The 18,867-nt window shown below is 35.5% G+C and overlaps 1 protein-coding gene across 2 annotated transcripts in view; it reads right to left on the bottom strand.

Annotated features, from left to right (window-relative positions):
• Positions 1-18,867, bottom strand: part of PGM2L1 (phosphoglucomutase 2 like 1) — a 69,754-nt gene that overhangs the window by 20,474 nt on the left and 30,413 nt on the right. For both annotated transcript variants that reach the window (XM_027083367.1, XM_027083366.1), the window contains exons 2-5: positions 9,501-9,668; positions 7,163-7,269; positions 6,363-6,447; positions 2,881-2,964 (exon numbers count right to left, since the gene is read on the bottom strand). In XM_027083367.1, the coding sequence (XP_026939168.1) occupies positions 2,881-2,964; positions 6,363-6,447; positions 7,163-7,269; positions 9,501-9,668 (444 nt within the window). The remainder of the gene's footprint in view (positions 1-2,880; positions 2,965-6,362; positions 6,448-7,162; positions 7,270-9,500; positions 9,669-18,867) is intronic.

Here is an 18,867-nt window from a genome sequence, read left to right on the forward strand (position 1 = left end):
CCACCCCCATAATTCTTTTTTTTTTTTTTTTTTTTTTTGCTGTTACACGGGCCTCTTACTGTTGTGGCCTCTCCCGTTGCGGAGCTCCGGACGCACAGGCTCAGCGGCCATGGCTCACGGGCCTAGCCGCTCCGCAGCATGTGGGATCTTCCCAGACCGGGGCATGAACCCGTGTCCCCTGCATCGGCAGGCGGACTCTCAACCACTGCGCCACCAGGGAAGCCCCACCCCATAATTCTCTTAACTGCTATTCCATATTGACTCTGTAAGTCTACTTGTACATATGAACAAAGATGTATGTAGAATAACATTCACTGTAGCACTGCTTGTAGGCAGCAGATCAGAAACAAATGAAATATTCATCAACAGAGGACTGGTTAAATAAATTACGACTCATCTATATAGGTTTTTAAAGATGAATGAGGCAAACCTATCTATCTATAGATGGACTGATGTAGAAAATGATCTCTAAGGCTGTTTCACACTGTTGTGTGAAAAAACCAAGGTGCAGAACACTATATATAGTGCCCTGCCATTTATGGGGAAAAAAAAAAGAGGAGTGACCAATACGTGATTGGTCATGATTACACGTGCATAGACTCTCTGGAAGGAAACCAAAACCAGAAACAGTATTTGCTTCTGAAAAGGGATACTAGGGGAAGAGGGTGGGAGAAATATTCCTTATTGTTTAACTTTTTACACTGGTTTAACTTTCATACTTTTTACCTTGTGCTTATATTGAATACTTTAAGAAAACAAATCTTTGAGGGTCTACTATGTGACAAGTATGTTCAATAGCAGTAAATATCAAAACAAAGTCCCTCCACCCATGAGCTTATATTGGGGAATGGGGTGGGGACAGTCAAACAAACAAGTCAATAAACAAACAAGATAATTCATCGTAAAGAAAGCAGGTAATTACAGATAGTGATAAGTTTTGTGAAGGAAATAAGATGAAGAGAAGGTCACTGAGGGAAGCCATTTCAGATAAGGTGGCCAGGGAAGGTCTTTTCACGGAAACAACATCTGGGCAGGAGCCTTGAAGGATGAAAATAAGCAAATCTGCAAGATTTGGGGAAGAGAAATCCAAGCAGAGGAACAAACAAAAGGCTCAGAGTGGGAAAAGGGCTTGGTATACTGAAGGAGCTGGAGGAATGGAAAGGAGCTGCAGTGTGACTGGGATGTACTGAGCACAGGAGAAGAATGAATGAAACAAGGTGGAAGAGGCAGGCAGGAGACAGTCCTGTAAGCCCCAGGGTAAGCAGTTTGGGTTTAGTAGGAAAGTTAACATGGCCTGTTTATATTTTAAAAGATCATCTGGCTGCTTGGTGAAGAATGGACTGCAGGGGAGAAAAATGGAAGCAGGGAAGAGACCAGCTAAGATGCTGTAGTTCAGGCAAAGACAACAGTGGTTTAGAACAGTGAAGGTAGAAGGTACTGGCAGAAGTAAACATATTCTACATATATGTGGATGTATATGTAGATACATATGTATCTCAAATTATACATACATATACATTTGGATGTATATGTACAATTTCTAGAACCTGTTAGTAAATTAATGTCAGGAGTAATCAAGAATGACTTTTGGTTTTTGTTTAGGTGGGTGGTAGTGTGAATTTACAGAGATGGGTAAGACTGGGGGAGGAACACATTTGGGTGTATATGTGGCAGGTCTGGGGGGAATCAAGACCACTGTTTCAGAGACACTAATTTTGAGATGTCCATCAGGCATCCCAACAGATATTAAGTTGGCAGCTGGATTCAGGAGTCTTATGCTCAGAGGAGAGATCTGGGTTCTTAGCTCTCTTTTGACAGTTGACCTCTCCCTCCTTGCAACTCCCTTACCTCTTTCGCTTTTATCATACCAGCCTCTTCCGGTCTTTGTCCTATCTCCAGCTCCTCTTCTTTCTCCCTTCACTTGAAGTTGATATTCCCTAGGGTTCCATTCTTGACCTTTTTTTCTAACCTACACTGTCTCTGGGCTGCTCATCCAAATAAAGAATTTCCAAATATTCTTATATGCTCTAATACAATATGTACGGTGATCCCCAAATCTGTAACTTCAGCGCAGATTTCTCCCCTGAGCAACAGATCTACTTATTCAACTGCCTACAGGTCATTGCTGCCTGTTTGACCCACAAATCCCTCAGACTTAATTATGTCCAAAACTAATTAATTATGATTCTTCCCTGCCTCTATAAATGGTAACACTACCCATTTAGCTGGCCAGGGCCAAAATCTTAGATTAGGATTAAATATTCTTTTCCCCAGTAAAACAGAGCTTAGTGTGCCTGGAATCTCCCTACACAAGATGAAAAAAGAATATAAGATCATGGACTCGTCAGCTAGGAGCCCCAAACACTGGTTCAATACTGTGCCATATCTTCTGTTTGCCCCTCCAGAGCCACTCTTCACCCTTCCCCACCCTGCTTTCTGCCATGAAGCCTGACACATCAAATAGATCCTGTGGCCAATAGGGAGTCCCAGCAGAAGGTTGGAGGGAGAGGAGAATGAGGTCAAGATACTATTCCTCCGGCTCTCTTCCATCAAACTCCCATTTATTCTTTAAGTTCTTGGTACAAAATGCCTTTATTTCTGAAATGGTAGAGAGGGTGGATTTGCGATGGGTTGGGGAAATCAAAGGCAGTAAGATATCAGAAGTAAAAAGACCATTGAAGAGACTTTTGTAATAGTACATATTGAAACGTAATAAGGGCCATTAGGGATACACTTTCTCTGAGGGGTAGCCTCAATGTTTTTATCTTTCTGTTCCCAATGTCTAACCCTGCTCCTCACTGTAGAAAATATACTCAGCACATATTATTTAAATAAAATAAGAACTCTGAAATGACCAAAGATAAGGAATCCAAGGTTTACCTTGTATCCATTGTCTTCTTTGCGGTTGTGAGATGCAGTAATCATCACACCTGCAACTGCTTTGAGCTCCTGGACTGCATATGGCTAAAAAAACAATAACAATAAATATTTGTTTCTTAGCTACTCATACATTTGACATAAGAATAACTTTGATTAAATAACTGGAAAAGACATTAAGATATAAATAGCCTAAAACCTCAATAATCAACTCCAGGTTCCTTGGGTGGGATATAACTAAAGCCACCTAAATATTAGGTCATCAATAACCACCTAACTGTTAGACTGAATGGTTTTGTTCCCCCTCTAGTCTCATTTAACTTAGTCCTATAATTATTTTGTTCATTTAACAAATATTTAACAAACGCCTATTATATGCCAGATACTCCACAAGACTCTGGAGATATGAGAGGGGAATATAATCATAAAATATTAGACCTGGAAGTAAATTTAAGAAATCATCTAATGTATCATATTTTACACACTGTATACTGTTTATCCAACATTATATAATCATAAGGGAGAATATATAAGAGAAGAACTTAGGTCTCTTGCCTTCCAATTTGAAGATCTTTACATATACTCTGTGGCCTCTATAGCATATAAAGGTTAATTTACCATCTCTCCCGAAGTTAATTCCCAGGTTGAATTTCCCTTTTTCTTTGCAGTTATCATTTATTTGCCTAAGATGTTCCCCATATTCCTTCTACCATCACATCTAACTTCTCTCCTCCTGGCCATGGGCGGGTGGACACGTGACCCTGATCTGACTAGAGTAACCTATTCCCTTGATGATTTAACTCAGAGACTGGCTTACAACCCAAGCCTGGTCACAGTCTTTCTCTAAGATGTCTCTGCTATAGGTAGTCAAGGAAGATTGCCTTTTGACTCAAAGACATGGTGATAAAGGGTGCTAAAAATAACTTCCCTAGCAGCTAGAGCAAATCCACCTGCAATAAGACAGGAAGGCCAACACATAGTTACAGCTGGAAATGGTAACCCAGTGGCAGACTCCTACATAAATGTTCTACATTTCTGGGCCCTCCCTGGTTTCTGTCATTCGTTAGAGCTAATTGTTTAGAAATTCCTTCAATTCTTTGAGCCACTCCGTATATTTCCAATAAATCACTAGTAACAGTTTATAGAGACATTATCTAATGGTCAAACATTTGGTAAAACTTGTCCACAAAATCATGTGAACCTGGCATTTTTATTTTGAGAAGATAAATAAAAACCAGTTCAATTTCTTTAGTGGTTATAGGTCTATTCAGGTTTTCTATTTCTTATCAGTTTTGATGTATTAGTTATTCTAGAAAATTGGCCAATTCTCCTAAGTTTCACATTTATTTGCACTGTTATTCAGAATATTGTGATTTTCTTAATAGCTATGTATTTATTATTCACTCTTTTACTTTCTTTGTCTTTTTTTTCTTCAGCACCCTTGCCAAAAGGCTTTGTCTATTTTATTAATTGTCTCTTCAGAGAACCAACTCTTGCTTTTGTTGATACAATCTTTTCTTTATTTTCTATTTAATTGATTTTTCCTCATATCTTTATTACTTTTATTTTATTTGGATTTATTCTGTTTTGGTTCTAACATAGTAAGTTAAAGTCTTAGCTCGTTATTCTAAAAATTTTTTTCCTAATATATTCATTAAGACTATAAATTTCCCCTTAAGTAGGGCTTTAGCTATATCCCATAGTTTTTGCTATTTATTGTTTTCATTGTTGCTCAGTTTTAAATACAGACAGTCCTTGCTTTGCAAAGTTCCAGTATACATGAATTTCTGATACCATATTTTAGTTAAATAATACCAGTCTCCCAACAACATGCTCAAATTTTAGTTACCATGCTATATTGTGAGTAACTGCATCAAGTACAAACCTGGCTGCTAGCTCTTCAGTCTGAAATAACTATGTATATAAGAGATCCATCATGATTAATAACCAATCATGTCATCAAGTCTGTCAGTGATTGGTCACTGTGCATCTGTTAGTCAGCTCTCTCACAGACAGCAAAGCATGTAGCTGTGTTGCCTCATCTCCCAGTGATATATCCATGTGACAATTTTGCAAAAATGGACAACTGAAAGAAGGAACTGGCCAACAAAGATGAAAGTGCAGCAAAGAAACAAAAGTGATAACAGTGGAAGTGACATTTGAATCGACCATAAATGGAGTTATAGAAGAAATAACCGGGAACGTTGACACTGCTGTCATTCAAGAGACTCTAGATGTGCAACCAGGTGAGCTTAGTGAAGGTGAATGTATGGATATAAATGAAGGATGTGGTTGTGATGAAAGGGATGAAGCTGTCCCAGAGGGAGTGATACTGGTCAAAAAAGGAATTCTCAGAGACATTTTATGATACTGAAAGTACAAACGATAGGGAATTCCCTGACGGTCCAGTGGTTAGGACTCCACGCTTTCACTACCGAGGACCTGGGTTCAATCCCTGGTTGGGGAGCTAAGATACCACAAGCCGCACAGCACAGCCAAAAAAAGAAAGAAAGCAAGTACAGAAGATAAAATGTGGGAAGCTGATCCAGACTTAGAAAGAAGTGTGATAATTCAGCAAGGCATAGAGAAGATGCTTACTCATACTGTTAAGTCATATGACAAGAAGCAAGCACTGGTCACAATCCTGATACATTGTATTACAACGAAATAAAACACTAAAGTGTTTTACCACTTCTAATGTTTTAAATTACAGAGTAGCAAACAAATATTAGTTTATTACTTTTTTCTTTTCTCTGTACATTTTTAATCAAGAGAAAAGGTATATTTAAGGTTTTGACAAAAAAATTTTAAAGGTCACAGAACAATCGTAATTTCCCCCATTGATAACTAACATTGCTTTGCATGGTTTTAGCTTACACAGTTATCTGTACAGTTCTGCACTACCATGCAAAGCAAGGATGGCTATAGTTTCTAATCTTCATTATATCTTCCTTAATCCATAAATTACTTACGAATGTGTTTTTAAAATTCCAAACGGGGATTCGTGGGTTTCTTTATTTTAAATCTTATTGCATTGGGGTCCAGGGCTATGGCTTAATAAGCAATTATCTTGTATTTGTGAGATTTCCTTTGTGACCCTATTTGGTAAGAATGAGTATCCTACCATCACTGAATACAGGGCTTACACACAGACACACACACACACACAATTAAGCACGCTAATTGTGTGTTTAAATCTATCTGTAATAATTTTTGCAGGCCTGATAAATCAGTTTCTGAAAGAAGAGTATTAAAATATCCTGCCATGACTGTGGATTTGTCATCTTGTTATAGATCAAATTCTTAGGTGGTTCGACACATGCTTGTTGAATGAAAATAAATTCAGCGCAAAATTGGTTTTCTTTAGGTCCTTCGTATCACTTAATGCAGAGCTATATGCATGACAAAGATTTAAATCCTGCTTGATTTAAGAAATCTTTTCAAGAGCAATCTTTTCTGTACAATCAGTGATATAACACACTTACTACAAAAGGCGTAGGAACATATCTTGAAAAAAGGTACACAGGAACATCTTTGGCCAGTAAGACTGCAGCAGTGAGTTTAGCAAGCCTAAAAAAAAGAGATTTCACTTGGTCCTTAGCTTTACATACTTTTTGAAAACCAACCTCCCATAAAATAAATGCATTACAATTATTCTGAATATACAGTAGCATAATACAACCGATTCTTATAATCACTAGTTATTTAAGAATCATGCTCCAACTTTAAAATGTTAAATGAGATTTTTTTGAAAAGGAGTAACCAGGAACAGAATTGACATTTAAATTTCTTCCTTTTTTCTCATTCATCTTCTGATGGCTCTTTTAATAAGAAATAAAACACGCAAAAGGCAAAAAACATGGAAGAAAGTGAAACCAGAGACTTTGATAAACACAATATGTCTCTTTACCCCGTGAAGAAAAAGTATCACTGTATCATGATTATCTATGTGTGAAAATACCCTAAAACTAATCAAATAGGACTATAATGAGAGAATGCAAGTTACATAATCCTCCTACCCAGTGCCTCTGCCAAAATATTAAAATCATCACATAGTCTATGTCATTCTAAACACTAACTCTAAACATTTAGAAATTTACTCCTTTCTGTAAAAACCAAAGGTTATCTTTGAAATGCTTCTATTTCACCTCTAAAATAAACATTAGCATGTGATCACATTTTTTTTGGACAGCTTCCTGTTTCAGAAATCCTACAACTGGGCATAACATTTTTTTCAAGGTTTTATTCCAATCCAGCTTAATCTCTGAAACAATTAACACTGTACCTCTGGCTGCTGCAGCTGCTGGTTACTTGACCCCGGGTGTCGTACCCCACGACAAAACCTCTTTGCTTGAAGTTTGAGAAACATCTCTCAAGGTATTTGTACATCCCCTGAAGCAGATAAACACAGAAAATTAGTTCCTGACTAATGCCTGCATTTTCTACAACTTAAGGGCTATTCTTTTTATGTGTGGTGTGCAGCTTATTGGCTCTCAGGGAACTGGCTTCCTCCTTTTGCCCATGGTTACAAATGTGAGAAGAACAATGTTCAGTCCTCGAATGTGAGATGATAAACACCTACTTCCTGGAGTTTCAGACACGTTTAATACCACAGAAATACCAATTAAGTAACTTAAATCCAATACGATACATAAAACATTAGGGGAAAAAAGATGGGACATGAGAGTCAGAATGCTAAAAAAAAAAAAAAAAAAAAAACTTGTTAGAAGAGCCAAAAGAAATTGTTTCTTGCCTTAAGGCTCTAGAGAACAAAATTTTGACCATGTTAGGCCTTGCTAAATCATAAGATTGAAGCTAACCAGAAGATTTGATCTAATTTATGACACAAATATTTAAAAGCAGCAACATAAACCTTCATTAGAACATTTCTTAAGGTGGCTGATCCCATTCTTTAGTTTTAAAATCTCACAGAAAGAAAATCTCATAAATGAGGAAAATTTGCAGTCAAGGGTGACAAAAAAAATGAAATGAAGTACTTAATATTGAAAATATCACAATAATAAGCCAAAACACCATTTAACTATTTTATGAATGATTTGCTAACTCTAATAAACACTTCCGTCCGTAAAAACAACACTTCATATTGCTACAGTCCTTTTAAAACTACTTTCTCGGATGTTGCCACATTTAATCCTCACAACAACCCCCAAAAGAAAGAAATGAAGATACCAGTTCTATTTTTGTCTCTGTCTTTCAACATTTCTTCCAAAAAAGAGGAAACAAAATAAGATTGAAGCTCCATTTAATGACTTACCCAAAGCCATTCATTCAACCAAAACTATGTTATATTGATTTATTGAAGACCTACTATGTGGCAGGGACTGCTAAGTAACTATGTGGCAGCACCAGAGGAGACCCCAGTGACTTCTGGACGCTTCTTTCATGGTTCTTTCAAGTATAATTATTCTTCCTAACCTACTCCCTACGCGTGTGTGTGTGCCCAAGCATGCGTGCAATATAGCCCAAATTGACTAGTTTCACCAACTTATTTATTTCTAATGATGATACTATCCTAAAACCTCACAGAATCTCATTCTCTGGTGTAAAAATCCATCTTCTCGTATCCATACATAGGTTCTGAAAAAAACTAGGGTTTAAGAATTAGATTCCATCTGGCTTTTCCACTTCAAATAATGGAATCTCAACTCCTGTAAAAATTTGCACTTCTGTAGAAATTGATTTTCAAACACCTCCTCCACTCCTTTTTCTGAAGTCAAGGAATCTTCAGTTAAAATGAAAGCTTATAAGGAAACCCAACATACAAAAAAGATCGAACTGAAGCGTTTCTGGACAAAGAAAAGGGGATGGGGGCAGGAGGAGGCAAGTATCCTACCTATTCAGTCATCTTGTCATCCTTTGTTCAGGGGCTGATCCCCTGCATTAGCCCCTGGATTTAGAGAATTCCCTCAGAATAAGGGTAAAGGTGATTTACTGTTTGGCAGTATCAATTAGAATTATATCTACTGAGCAATTCTCTAGTTCAGAACTATTTTTAGTATATGCTAAATGCATTTTGGCCTCAAAAGTGGAGCTCCTTGAAACACTAAGGATGATTCACTGGAAAGAAAAGTAATCTGTTTCTAGAATAAGTTGCATAAAAATGGGGAGAAATAAAACAAATTGTATCATATCAACACTGTCTTAACTCTCAAAATATATGGAAAACCATGTTAAAAGGAAATATTTTCAACTAAATTTTCCAAATACTCTGGTTAATCTTTACCAATGGCCATATGCCAAAATGAGCAATCACCTTCTTTCTATCTAAATTTGTTTCTTTGTATTAAATGGAAATGTCAATATCCATTTCCTGGTTTCAAATGCAAAGTAACATTGTCAAGAAGTTGACAATGGCAACCAAAATAACTCAATAAGAAAGTCAGTCTGTGACTCTAAAGATACATAAATGACCTCTAAGATCAGTCTTGTGCAAGACCAAAGGTCAGAATTTATTCTACATTTTTTATTTACAAGAGAGTATCTTGCTGGATATAAAGCTTTTTTTGTTTTTGTTCTTTTTTTTTTTTTTAAGAAAAGAAACTAATTTATAAAGCAAAAAATAGAGTGATAAAAGTACATATATTATAATTTATAATACTTACCTGTGTTGATTGTATTACTGTAAGATCATTAATATAGCAAAATCCTGCCCCCATAGCAGAACGAAGCCCTGCAGTCCCGAAAGTCATTCGGCAACAAAGTCTATCTCGCAGCTCCTTGTTCATCCCATTCCTTAACAGATTTTCAATTTGCTCTTTTGTCTTGGGATTCTATAAAAAAGATGTATTAAAACTTAATCAGGATCACAAGCGGAGTCCTAATATGAAGCCCTTCTGAGGAAGCAATAAGTATTATTCATACATAACAAGGTTCTACATTGACAACTACAAATTCCACAGTGCTACTTATTAATATTAGTATGTATAATAAAAAAACACCTGCCATTTATTGAGTCCCCAAAGAGGCCAGACCCTATTGAGTGTGATTTACATATCTCTAATTGTCATATTTTTAAAATAATATATTCAAGAATTTTTTTTAACAAATTGACAAGAGCTATGGATCCAAAATAAAACTCTTAGTCAAAAATGATATCAATTAAAGTCTATGTTAAGTTTTAAAAGAAATATGGAAGCTATTAGATAAATGTCATCAAAACATGCCTACTAAATACTTCCTAAACATCTGTAATTCAAAATGGCCAGATAAGCCTTACTGCTCTTTAAAGTCACAGAAAACCGTTCAATTTATCTACAGCAAAAGTTGACCATGAAAAGGTCTTAAGTGTTAAATGTGGACTTGGTTAAGAGTGAGAATGAAAATTCAGTCCAAATTTGGCTTGTGAAGCAAGACATGCCAACATCTTTATTTTAGTGTTCGTATTTCATTAGCACATACTTCAACTTATTTTCATAAAGCTCAGGGTGCCTATAACTGAAAACAGTGCTTCACAAATGAGTAACAAGTTTTGAATAGAAATGCAATTACAATGAGAATAAAACTTAAATGGAATTTTCCAGTATTTTCTTTTTTAGGAGAAAGAGTCAAATAATAAGAAAATAAGGTAAAGCGTAACTTCTCTCTTCCATACCATACGTAATATGGATTTAGTCCATACTAACTGCATAGATTGTCTATATCTACAGTCCATATAATGACAATGAATATTCAGAATGATAAACCAAGGCACTTGAAAGACGCTAAATATTAGAGTATATTTGTACTTGTAAAGAAATAAAATCATATTAATATATAATTTAAACAAAAAGGTATTCTGGGGATAGTGGAAACTAAAGTAACCAGAGGACATGCCACAAACTAATGAGAAGCCATGGAAATTTTGATCAACTGAAATTGTAATCTGCTTAAACTAGATGGATGTTAAAAAAAAATGTGTATACACACACACACACACACACACACACACAGAGAGAGAGAGACAGAGAGAGAGAGAGCAACTTGACTCAAGGAGTCTATTTCATAAATGGCACAAACTAACAAATATAGAGCCTACATTAAAATATGAATAGCTATTAAGAGAAAAATCTAAACAATAAGATTATCTGGGCTACTATATATTATTCCAATGTCTAAGATATCGCCAGATTTGATACAGAGGTCAAAGACTTGAAGAGAGTTAACATTTAAAAATAGGTTATAAGAAAGACAAAAATTGAAAAGACTGAAAAACTTCAGTACTATAGAGGGTACAAGGCAGTGTCATACAGTTAGTTACATTGAAATTGGGAGTCTTTTCAGAGTGATTTTTCAGCAATTATTAATATTTAAACTGCATGTGCCTTTTGGCCCATAGATTTCTCTGTCCACAGTAATACCTTCACATGAACAAGATTCATTCATACAAGAATATTCACTGCAGTATCTTACTGGTAGTAGTATTATTACCATCGTATTGAGATTAAGAGATAAGAGATTAAGATTTAGAGAAGGAGTCTTGTAACACTGAGCTAATATTGGAGGTCTAGACAGGATTTGAATCCAGGTTGGTCTGGCTCTAAAGCCTATACCATCTCACTATAAACAAAATAATTATGTAGGGCAGGTTAATAATGCTTCTAATAATAATTTAACTCCAGCTACAAAGTAAAAAAGATTCCTTTTTATTACAGCTATATAAATATAAAAATGATCCACCAGACATGAACGCTATTAGGTTACTGAGTATACTTCCTAATATTTATTGCACAGCTATTACAGTAGGGCCTAAAAATTCTATTTTCTGTTATACATCACAACCAGTTCTAACCTAATTCCTGGTTCTGAAAAAGCCTGTAAATTGGAGAAAAATAAAAATGGGTAAAGAATCATGATGCATTAGAAATAAGCAAATCTTTATGGTAAAAAGAGCTAAGTGACTAGGTGACAGTCATTTGAAATCTACTTTAAAGTCAGATTTCTCTACTATTTCATAGCTAGACATTAAATTAGATGTTGATGTTCCAAACATTTAAAAATGTAATTAAAAGTCTATCTATGTAGCCATGATTATCATATATTTTCCATTTGGATGATGAAATTACATTTGTATTTTGCTGTTAAAATCTTCAAATAACCATGATTTTTATAAACTATAATATATGAAGATTCTCAAGAATTACAAAATTATTTAAAAAATACTATTTCCAGGCTTCCCCGGTGGTGCAGTGGTTAAGAATCTGCCTGCCAATACAGGGGACACAGGTTCAAGCCCTGGTCTGGGAAGATCCCACATGCCGCAGAGCAACTAAACCCATGCGCCACAGCTACTGAGCCTGAGCTCTAGAGCCCACGAGCCATAACTACGGAGCCCACGTGCCACAACTACTGAAGTATGTATGCCTAGAGCCCGTGCTCCACAATAAGAGAAGCCACCACAATGAGAAGCCCGTGCACTGCAATGAAGAGCAGCCCCTGCTCGCCGCAACTAGAAAAAGCCTGCACGCAGCAACAAAGACCCAACACAACCAAAACTAAATAAATAAATAAATTTATTTAAAAAAAATACTATTTCCACAAGGAACTAAGATATATTAAATGAAAAGGAAGGAAAAGCAGAAGAGTATATAAAGTGTTTAAATTTGTATAAAAAGATGTATATGTATACTTATGTATAATTCTAGAAATACTCCATGCAAATATAAGACACTACAAATAGTGATTATCTATGATGGGAAAATCTGGGGAAAATGCTGAGGTAGAAAGGATTATTTTTATTGTACAGTCTTGGTTTTGATGGGCTATTTTATGTACGTATTACTTATTTTATGGTAAAAATTATATAGATATCCATGGGGGCTGAGAAAAACTACTACTTGTGTATCTACATGAATACTTTTTACCTCACAAACTACTCTCTTTTTCCTACGCACAGAAAGCTATTAAGAAGATCTGAATCTATAAAACATATATTGGCGCTTTCTCAAATACAAATTATTGTTTTCTTTCTAAGTGTGTGCTCTTATTTACAATTCACTCATTACTTGAGAATAGGAGAAGCCCTATCAGCAAAAAAAGAAAATTGTTCAACTGTTAAAAAAAAAAAAAAGCACCTTTAAAATTAAAATGTAAGTCAGTAGAAAAGTTGATTTACATACTTCTTAGAAATGTACTTATTGACCTACTATATAAAATGAAAATTAATTATTTAGAAAGTAAATGTATCCAATCTGAACTAAATTTGCTCTTAACTAGCATATTTTAGAATCCTAATAATTTTAGTACCCTAAAAAAGTAACCCTGAAGAAAATCCAAAGAGATTTTAGTGACTACTAGCATGTTCTACACTTCATCGGAAATTAAGCTGGTTGTTTAGTATGAATCAGTAAGCTAAAGAATACAGAATTAAAGCCATGCATTATTTTCAAATTTTACCTGTATACCAAAAATTTTCCTTTGGTTCTAATCGTATGGATTGCTGCAACTTTATACGGCTGAACTGAAGACAAGAAAGTGTCTTCTTACATAATACTGTGTGGAGGTTTTTTTTTTTTTTTCCATATTGTAGGTCCATAAGGCCCAAATTCAAAGAAAACATGAAAGAACTGATTTACAAAAAAGGCAACACTTTAAATATATAGAAGTGCCTCTTCTAACAAACTTAACTTCTTAAAGACTTTCATAACTGTGAAGAAAGCTCACATCAGCCTCAAATCATGCCAACTCTGCCTGCCATGAAATGAAACTATTAGCGTTTACTTATGAAGGCTCATTTTGGACACACCCAAGCTTTTCTGAACCTATTCTGTTAATAATTAGGGGGCTTCTGTATTATTTATGAATAACAAATATAAATGTGTATAAAAGTATATAAAAAAGTACGTAATCGTCATTAAGTAAAACAAATCAAGTTTGCCAATGAGGAATTCACCTGTAAATCTTCTTTCCTACTACTTTTATAAACCTAGTATTTTTATAATTCTTATACAGTTGAATCTCTATTAATATTCTACTACTAAACCTAACAGCTTAAAAGCAATCTAAAATATGAATCTCATTGTTTAGAAGATTAGAACAGATCTAAAAGAACATAACATATATTAACAATTCCATTTCTTAATATTGTTAAACATCTAAAGAGGAGACAACATATAAAATTGATTTTTTAGTAACTCAAATATATCTAAAATTATAAATCTGTAACACTTTTAAATGCTTCTGACAGAGATGGGTGTCTAAACAATAAATATCAGTTTTATATTAACTACAGAGAAAAAAATTTAAGTTTATTTCTAGACAGAAGTTAAAATAGGAAACTGCAATCTGAAAATCTAAAGGGTGAATGCAACTGACATTTACTTCTGAGGGTCAGCCAGCTTGGAGATCCAAGTCTAGAGTCCTGAAGCAGAACATGTTTTCCAAACCAGATGCTTCCTGAGTCCAAAATACACTCTCTTAAAACCAATAATTTTTTTTCCCTTTAAAAGGATTTTGGTGTAATTCTAAATTTAATTTCTCCATCTTTAAAAAAATTGTGGAAATTAGCATAAGCTAAATTGGCTTAGATAAAACACTTGAATGACTATACTTGTCATATAAAGTGAAATTTACTTAATAATAATTGGTTTAATAAAAGTTGAATAATAATCACTGAGTGAATATAAAAATCATATCCAGGAAATAAAGATGCTAACTACTCCAAAAGTAGAAAATAAGCTTTAAAATAAAATACATTGAGGGCAGAGAGCAGAAGCAAGAAGAACTACAATCCTGCAGCCTGTGGAACAAAAACCACATTCACAGAAAGATAGACAAGATAAAAAGGCAGAGGGCTATGTACCAGATAAAGGAACAAGATAAAACCCCAGAAAAACAACTAAATGAAGTGGAGATAGGCAACATTCCAGAAGAATTCAGAATAATGATAGTGAAGATAATCCAGGACCTCGGAAAAACAAGGGAGGCAAAGATCAAGAAGATGCAAGAAATGTTTAACAAAGACCTAGAAGAATTAAAGAACAAACAAACAGAGATGAACAATACAATAACTGAAATGAAAACTATACTAGAAGGAATCAATAGCAGAATAACTGAGGCAGAAGAATGGATAAGTGACCTGGAAGACAGAATGGTGGAATTCACTGCTGCGGAACAGAATAAAGAAAAAGAATGAAAAGAAATGAAGACAGCCTAAGAGACCTCTGGGACAACATTAAACACAACAACATTCGCATTATAGGGGTCCCAGAAGAAGAAGAGAGAGAAAAAGGACCCAAGAAAATATTTGAAGAGATTATAGCTGAAAACTTCCCTAACATGGGAAAGGAAATAGCCACCCAAGTCCAGGAAGCACAGAGAGTCCCATACAGGCTAAACCCAAGGAGAAACACACTGAGACACAAAGTAATCAAATTGGAAAAAATTAAAGACAAAGAAAAATTATTGAAAGCAGCAAGGGAAAAACGACAAATAACATATAAGGGAACTCCCATAAGGTTAACAGCTGATTTCTCAGCAGAAACTCTACAAGCCAGAAGGGAGTGGCATGACATAAAGTGATGAAAGGGAAGAACCTACAACCAAGATTACTCTACCCGGCAAGGATCTCATTCAGATTCGATGGAGAAATCAAAAGCTTTACAGACAAGCAAAAGCTAAGAGAATTCAGCACCACAAAACCAGCTCTACAACAAATGCTAAAGGAACTTCTCTAAGTGGGAAACACAAGAGAAGAAAAGGACCTACAAAAACAAACCCAAAACAATTAAGAAAATGGTCATAGGAACATACGTATTGATAATTACCTTAAATGTGAATGGATTAAATGCTCCAACCAAAAGACACAGGCTCACTGAATGGATACAAAAACAAGACCCATCTATATGCTGTCTACAAGAGACCCACTTCAGACCTAGGGACACAAACAGACTGAAAGTGAGGGGATGGAAAAAGATATTCCATGCAAATGGAAATCAAAGGAAAGCTGGAGTAGCAATACTCATATCAGATAAAATAGATTTTAAAATAAAGAATGTTACAAGAGACACGGGAGGACACTACATAATGATCAAGGGATCAATCCAAGAAGACATAACAATTATAAATACATATGCACCCAACATAGGAGCACCTCAATACATAAGGCAACTGCTAACAGCTATAAAAGAGGAAATCGACAGTAACACAATAATAGTGGGGGACTTTAACACCTCACTTACACCAATGGACAGATCACCCAAACAGAAAATTAATAAGGAAACACAAACTTTAAATGACACAATAGGCCAGATAGATTTAATTGATATTTATAGGACATTCCATCCAACAACAGCAGAGTACACTTTCTTCTCAAGTGCGCACGGAACATTCTCCAGGATAGATCACATCTTGGGTCACAAATCAAGCCTCAGTAAACTTAAGAAAACTGAAATCATATCAAGCATCTTTTCTAACCACAACGCTACGAGATTAGAAATCAGTTACAGGGAACAAAACATAAAAAACACAAACACATGGAGGCCAAACAATATGTTACTAAGTAACCAAGAGATCACTGAAGAAGTCAAAGAGGAAATCAAAACATACCTAGAGACAAATGACAATAAAAACACGACGATCCAAAACCTATGGGATGCAGCAAAAGCAGTTCTAAGAGGGAACTTTACAGCAATACAAGCCTACCTCAAGAAACAAGAAAAATCTCAACTAAACAATCTAAGCTTACACCTAAAGGAACTAGAGAAAGAAGAACAAACAAAACCCAAAGTTAGCAGAAGGAAAGAAATCATAAAGAGCAGAGCAGAAATAAATGAAATAGAAACAAAGAAAACAATAGCAAAGATCAATAAAACTAAAAGCTGGTTCTTTGAGAAGATAAACAAAATTGATAAACCATTAGCCAGACTCATCAAGAAAAAGAGGGAGAGGACTCAAATCAATAAAATTAGAAATGAAAAAGGAGAAGTTACCACAGACACCGCAGAAATACAAAGCATCCTAAGAGATTACTACAAGCAACCCTATGCCAATAAAATGGACAACCTGGAAGAAATGGCAAATTCTTAGAAAGGTATAATCTTCCAAGACTGAACCAGGAAGAAATAGAAAATATGAACAGACCATTCACAAATAATGAAATTGAAACTGTGATTTAAAATCTTCCAACAAGATGGCTTCACAGGTGAATTCTATCAAACATTTAGAGAAGAGCTAACACCCATCCTTCTCAAACTCTTCCAAAAAATTGCAGAGGAAGGAACACTCTCAAACTCATTCTATGAGGCCACCATCACCCTGATACCAAAACCAGACAAAAAGACTACAAAAATAGAAAATTACAGACCAATATCTGTGATGAATATAGATGCAAAAATCCTCAACAAAATACTAGCAAACAGAATCCAGCAACACATTAAAAGGATCATACACCATGATCAAGTGGGATTTATCCCAGGGATGCCAGGATTCTTCAATATAAGCAAATCAATCAATGTGATGCATCATATTACCAAGTTGAAGAATAAAAACCATATGATCATCTCAATAGATGCAGAAAAAGCTTTTGACAAAATTCAACACCCATTTAGGATAAAAACTCTCCAGAAAGTGGGCATAGAGGGAACCTACCTCAACATAATAAAGGCCATATACGACAAACCCACAGCAAACATCATTCTCAATGGTGAAAAACTGAAAGCATTTCCTCTAAGATCAGGAACAAGACAAGGATGTCTACTCTCACCACTATTATTCAACATAGTTTTGGAAGTCCTAGCCATGGCAATCAGAGAAGAAAAAGAAATAAAAGGAATACAAATTGGAAAAGAAGAAGTAAAACTGTCACTGTTTGCAGATGACATGATACTATACACAGAGAACCCTAAAGATGCCACCAGAAAACTACTAGAGCTAATCAATGAATTTGGTAAAGTTGCAGGATACAAAATTAATGCACAGAAATCTCTTGCATTCCTATACACTAGTGATGAAAAATCTGAAAGAGAAATTAAGGAAACACTCTCATTTACCATTGCAACAAAAAGAATAAAATACTTAGGAATAAACCTACCTAGGGAGACAGAAGACCTGTATGCAGAAAACTCTAAGACACTGATGAAAGAAATTAAAGATGATACAAACAGATGGAGAGATATACCATGTTCTTGGATTGGAAGAATCAATACTGTGAAAATAACTATATTACCCAAAGTAATCTACAGATTCAGTGCAATCCCTATCAAATTACCAAAAGCATTTTTTACGGAACTAGAACAAAAAATCTTAAAATTTGTATGGCGACACAAAAGACCCCAAATAGCCAAAGCAGTCTTGAGGGAAAAAAGCAGAGCTGGAGGAATCAGACTCCCTGACTTCAACCTATACTACAAAGCTACAGTCATCAAGACAGTATGGTACTGGAACAAAAACAGAAATACAGATCAATGGAACAAGATAGAAAGCCCAGAGATAAACCCACACAGCTATGGTCAATTAATCTATGACAAAGGAGGCAAGGATATACAATGGAGAAAAGACAGTCTCTTCAATAAGTGGTGCTGGGAAAACTGGACAGCTACATGTAAAAGAATGAAATTACAATACTCCCTAACACCATAAACAAAAATAAACTCAAAATGGATTAGCGGGCTTCCCTGGTGGCGCAGTGGTTGAGAGTCTGCCTGCCGATGCAGAGGACGCAGGTTCGTGCCCCGGTCCAGGAAGATCCCACATGCCGCAGAGCGGCTGGGCCCATGAGCCATGGCCGCTGAGCCTGCAAGTCCAGAGGCCTGTGCTCCGCAGCGGGAGAGGCCACAACAGTGAGAGGCCCGCATACCGCAAAAAAAAAAAAAAAAAAGGATTAATGTAACACCGGACTCTATAAAACTCTTATAGGAAAACATAGGAAGAACACTCTTTGACATAAATCACAGCAAGATCTTTTTTGATCCACCGCCTAGAGTAATGGAAATAAAAACAAAAATAAACAAATGGGACCTAATGAAACTTCAAAGCTTTTGCAAAGCAAAGGAAACT

This window comes from Aethalodelphis obliquidens, unplaced genomic scaffold, assembly GCF_003676395.1.
Source record: "Aethalodelphis obliquidens isolate GAN/ISIS:26980383/991018 unplaced genomic scaffold, ASM367639v1 scaffold50, whole genome shotgun sequence".
Lineage (NCBI taxonomy): Eukaryota > Metazoa > Chordata > Mammalia > Artiodactyla > Delphinidae > Aethalodelphis > Aethalodelphis obliquidens.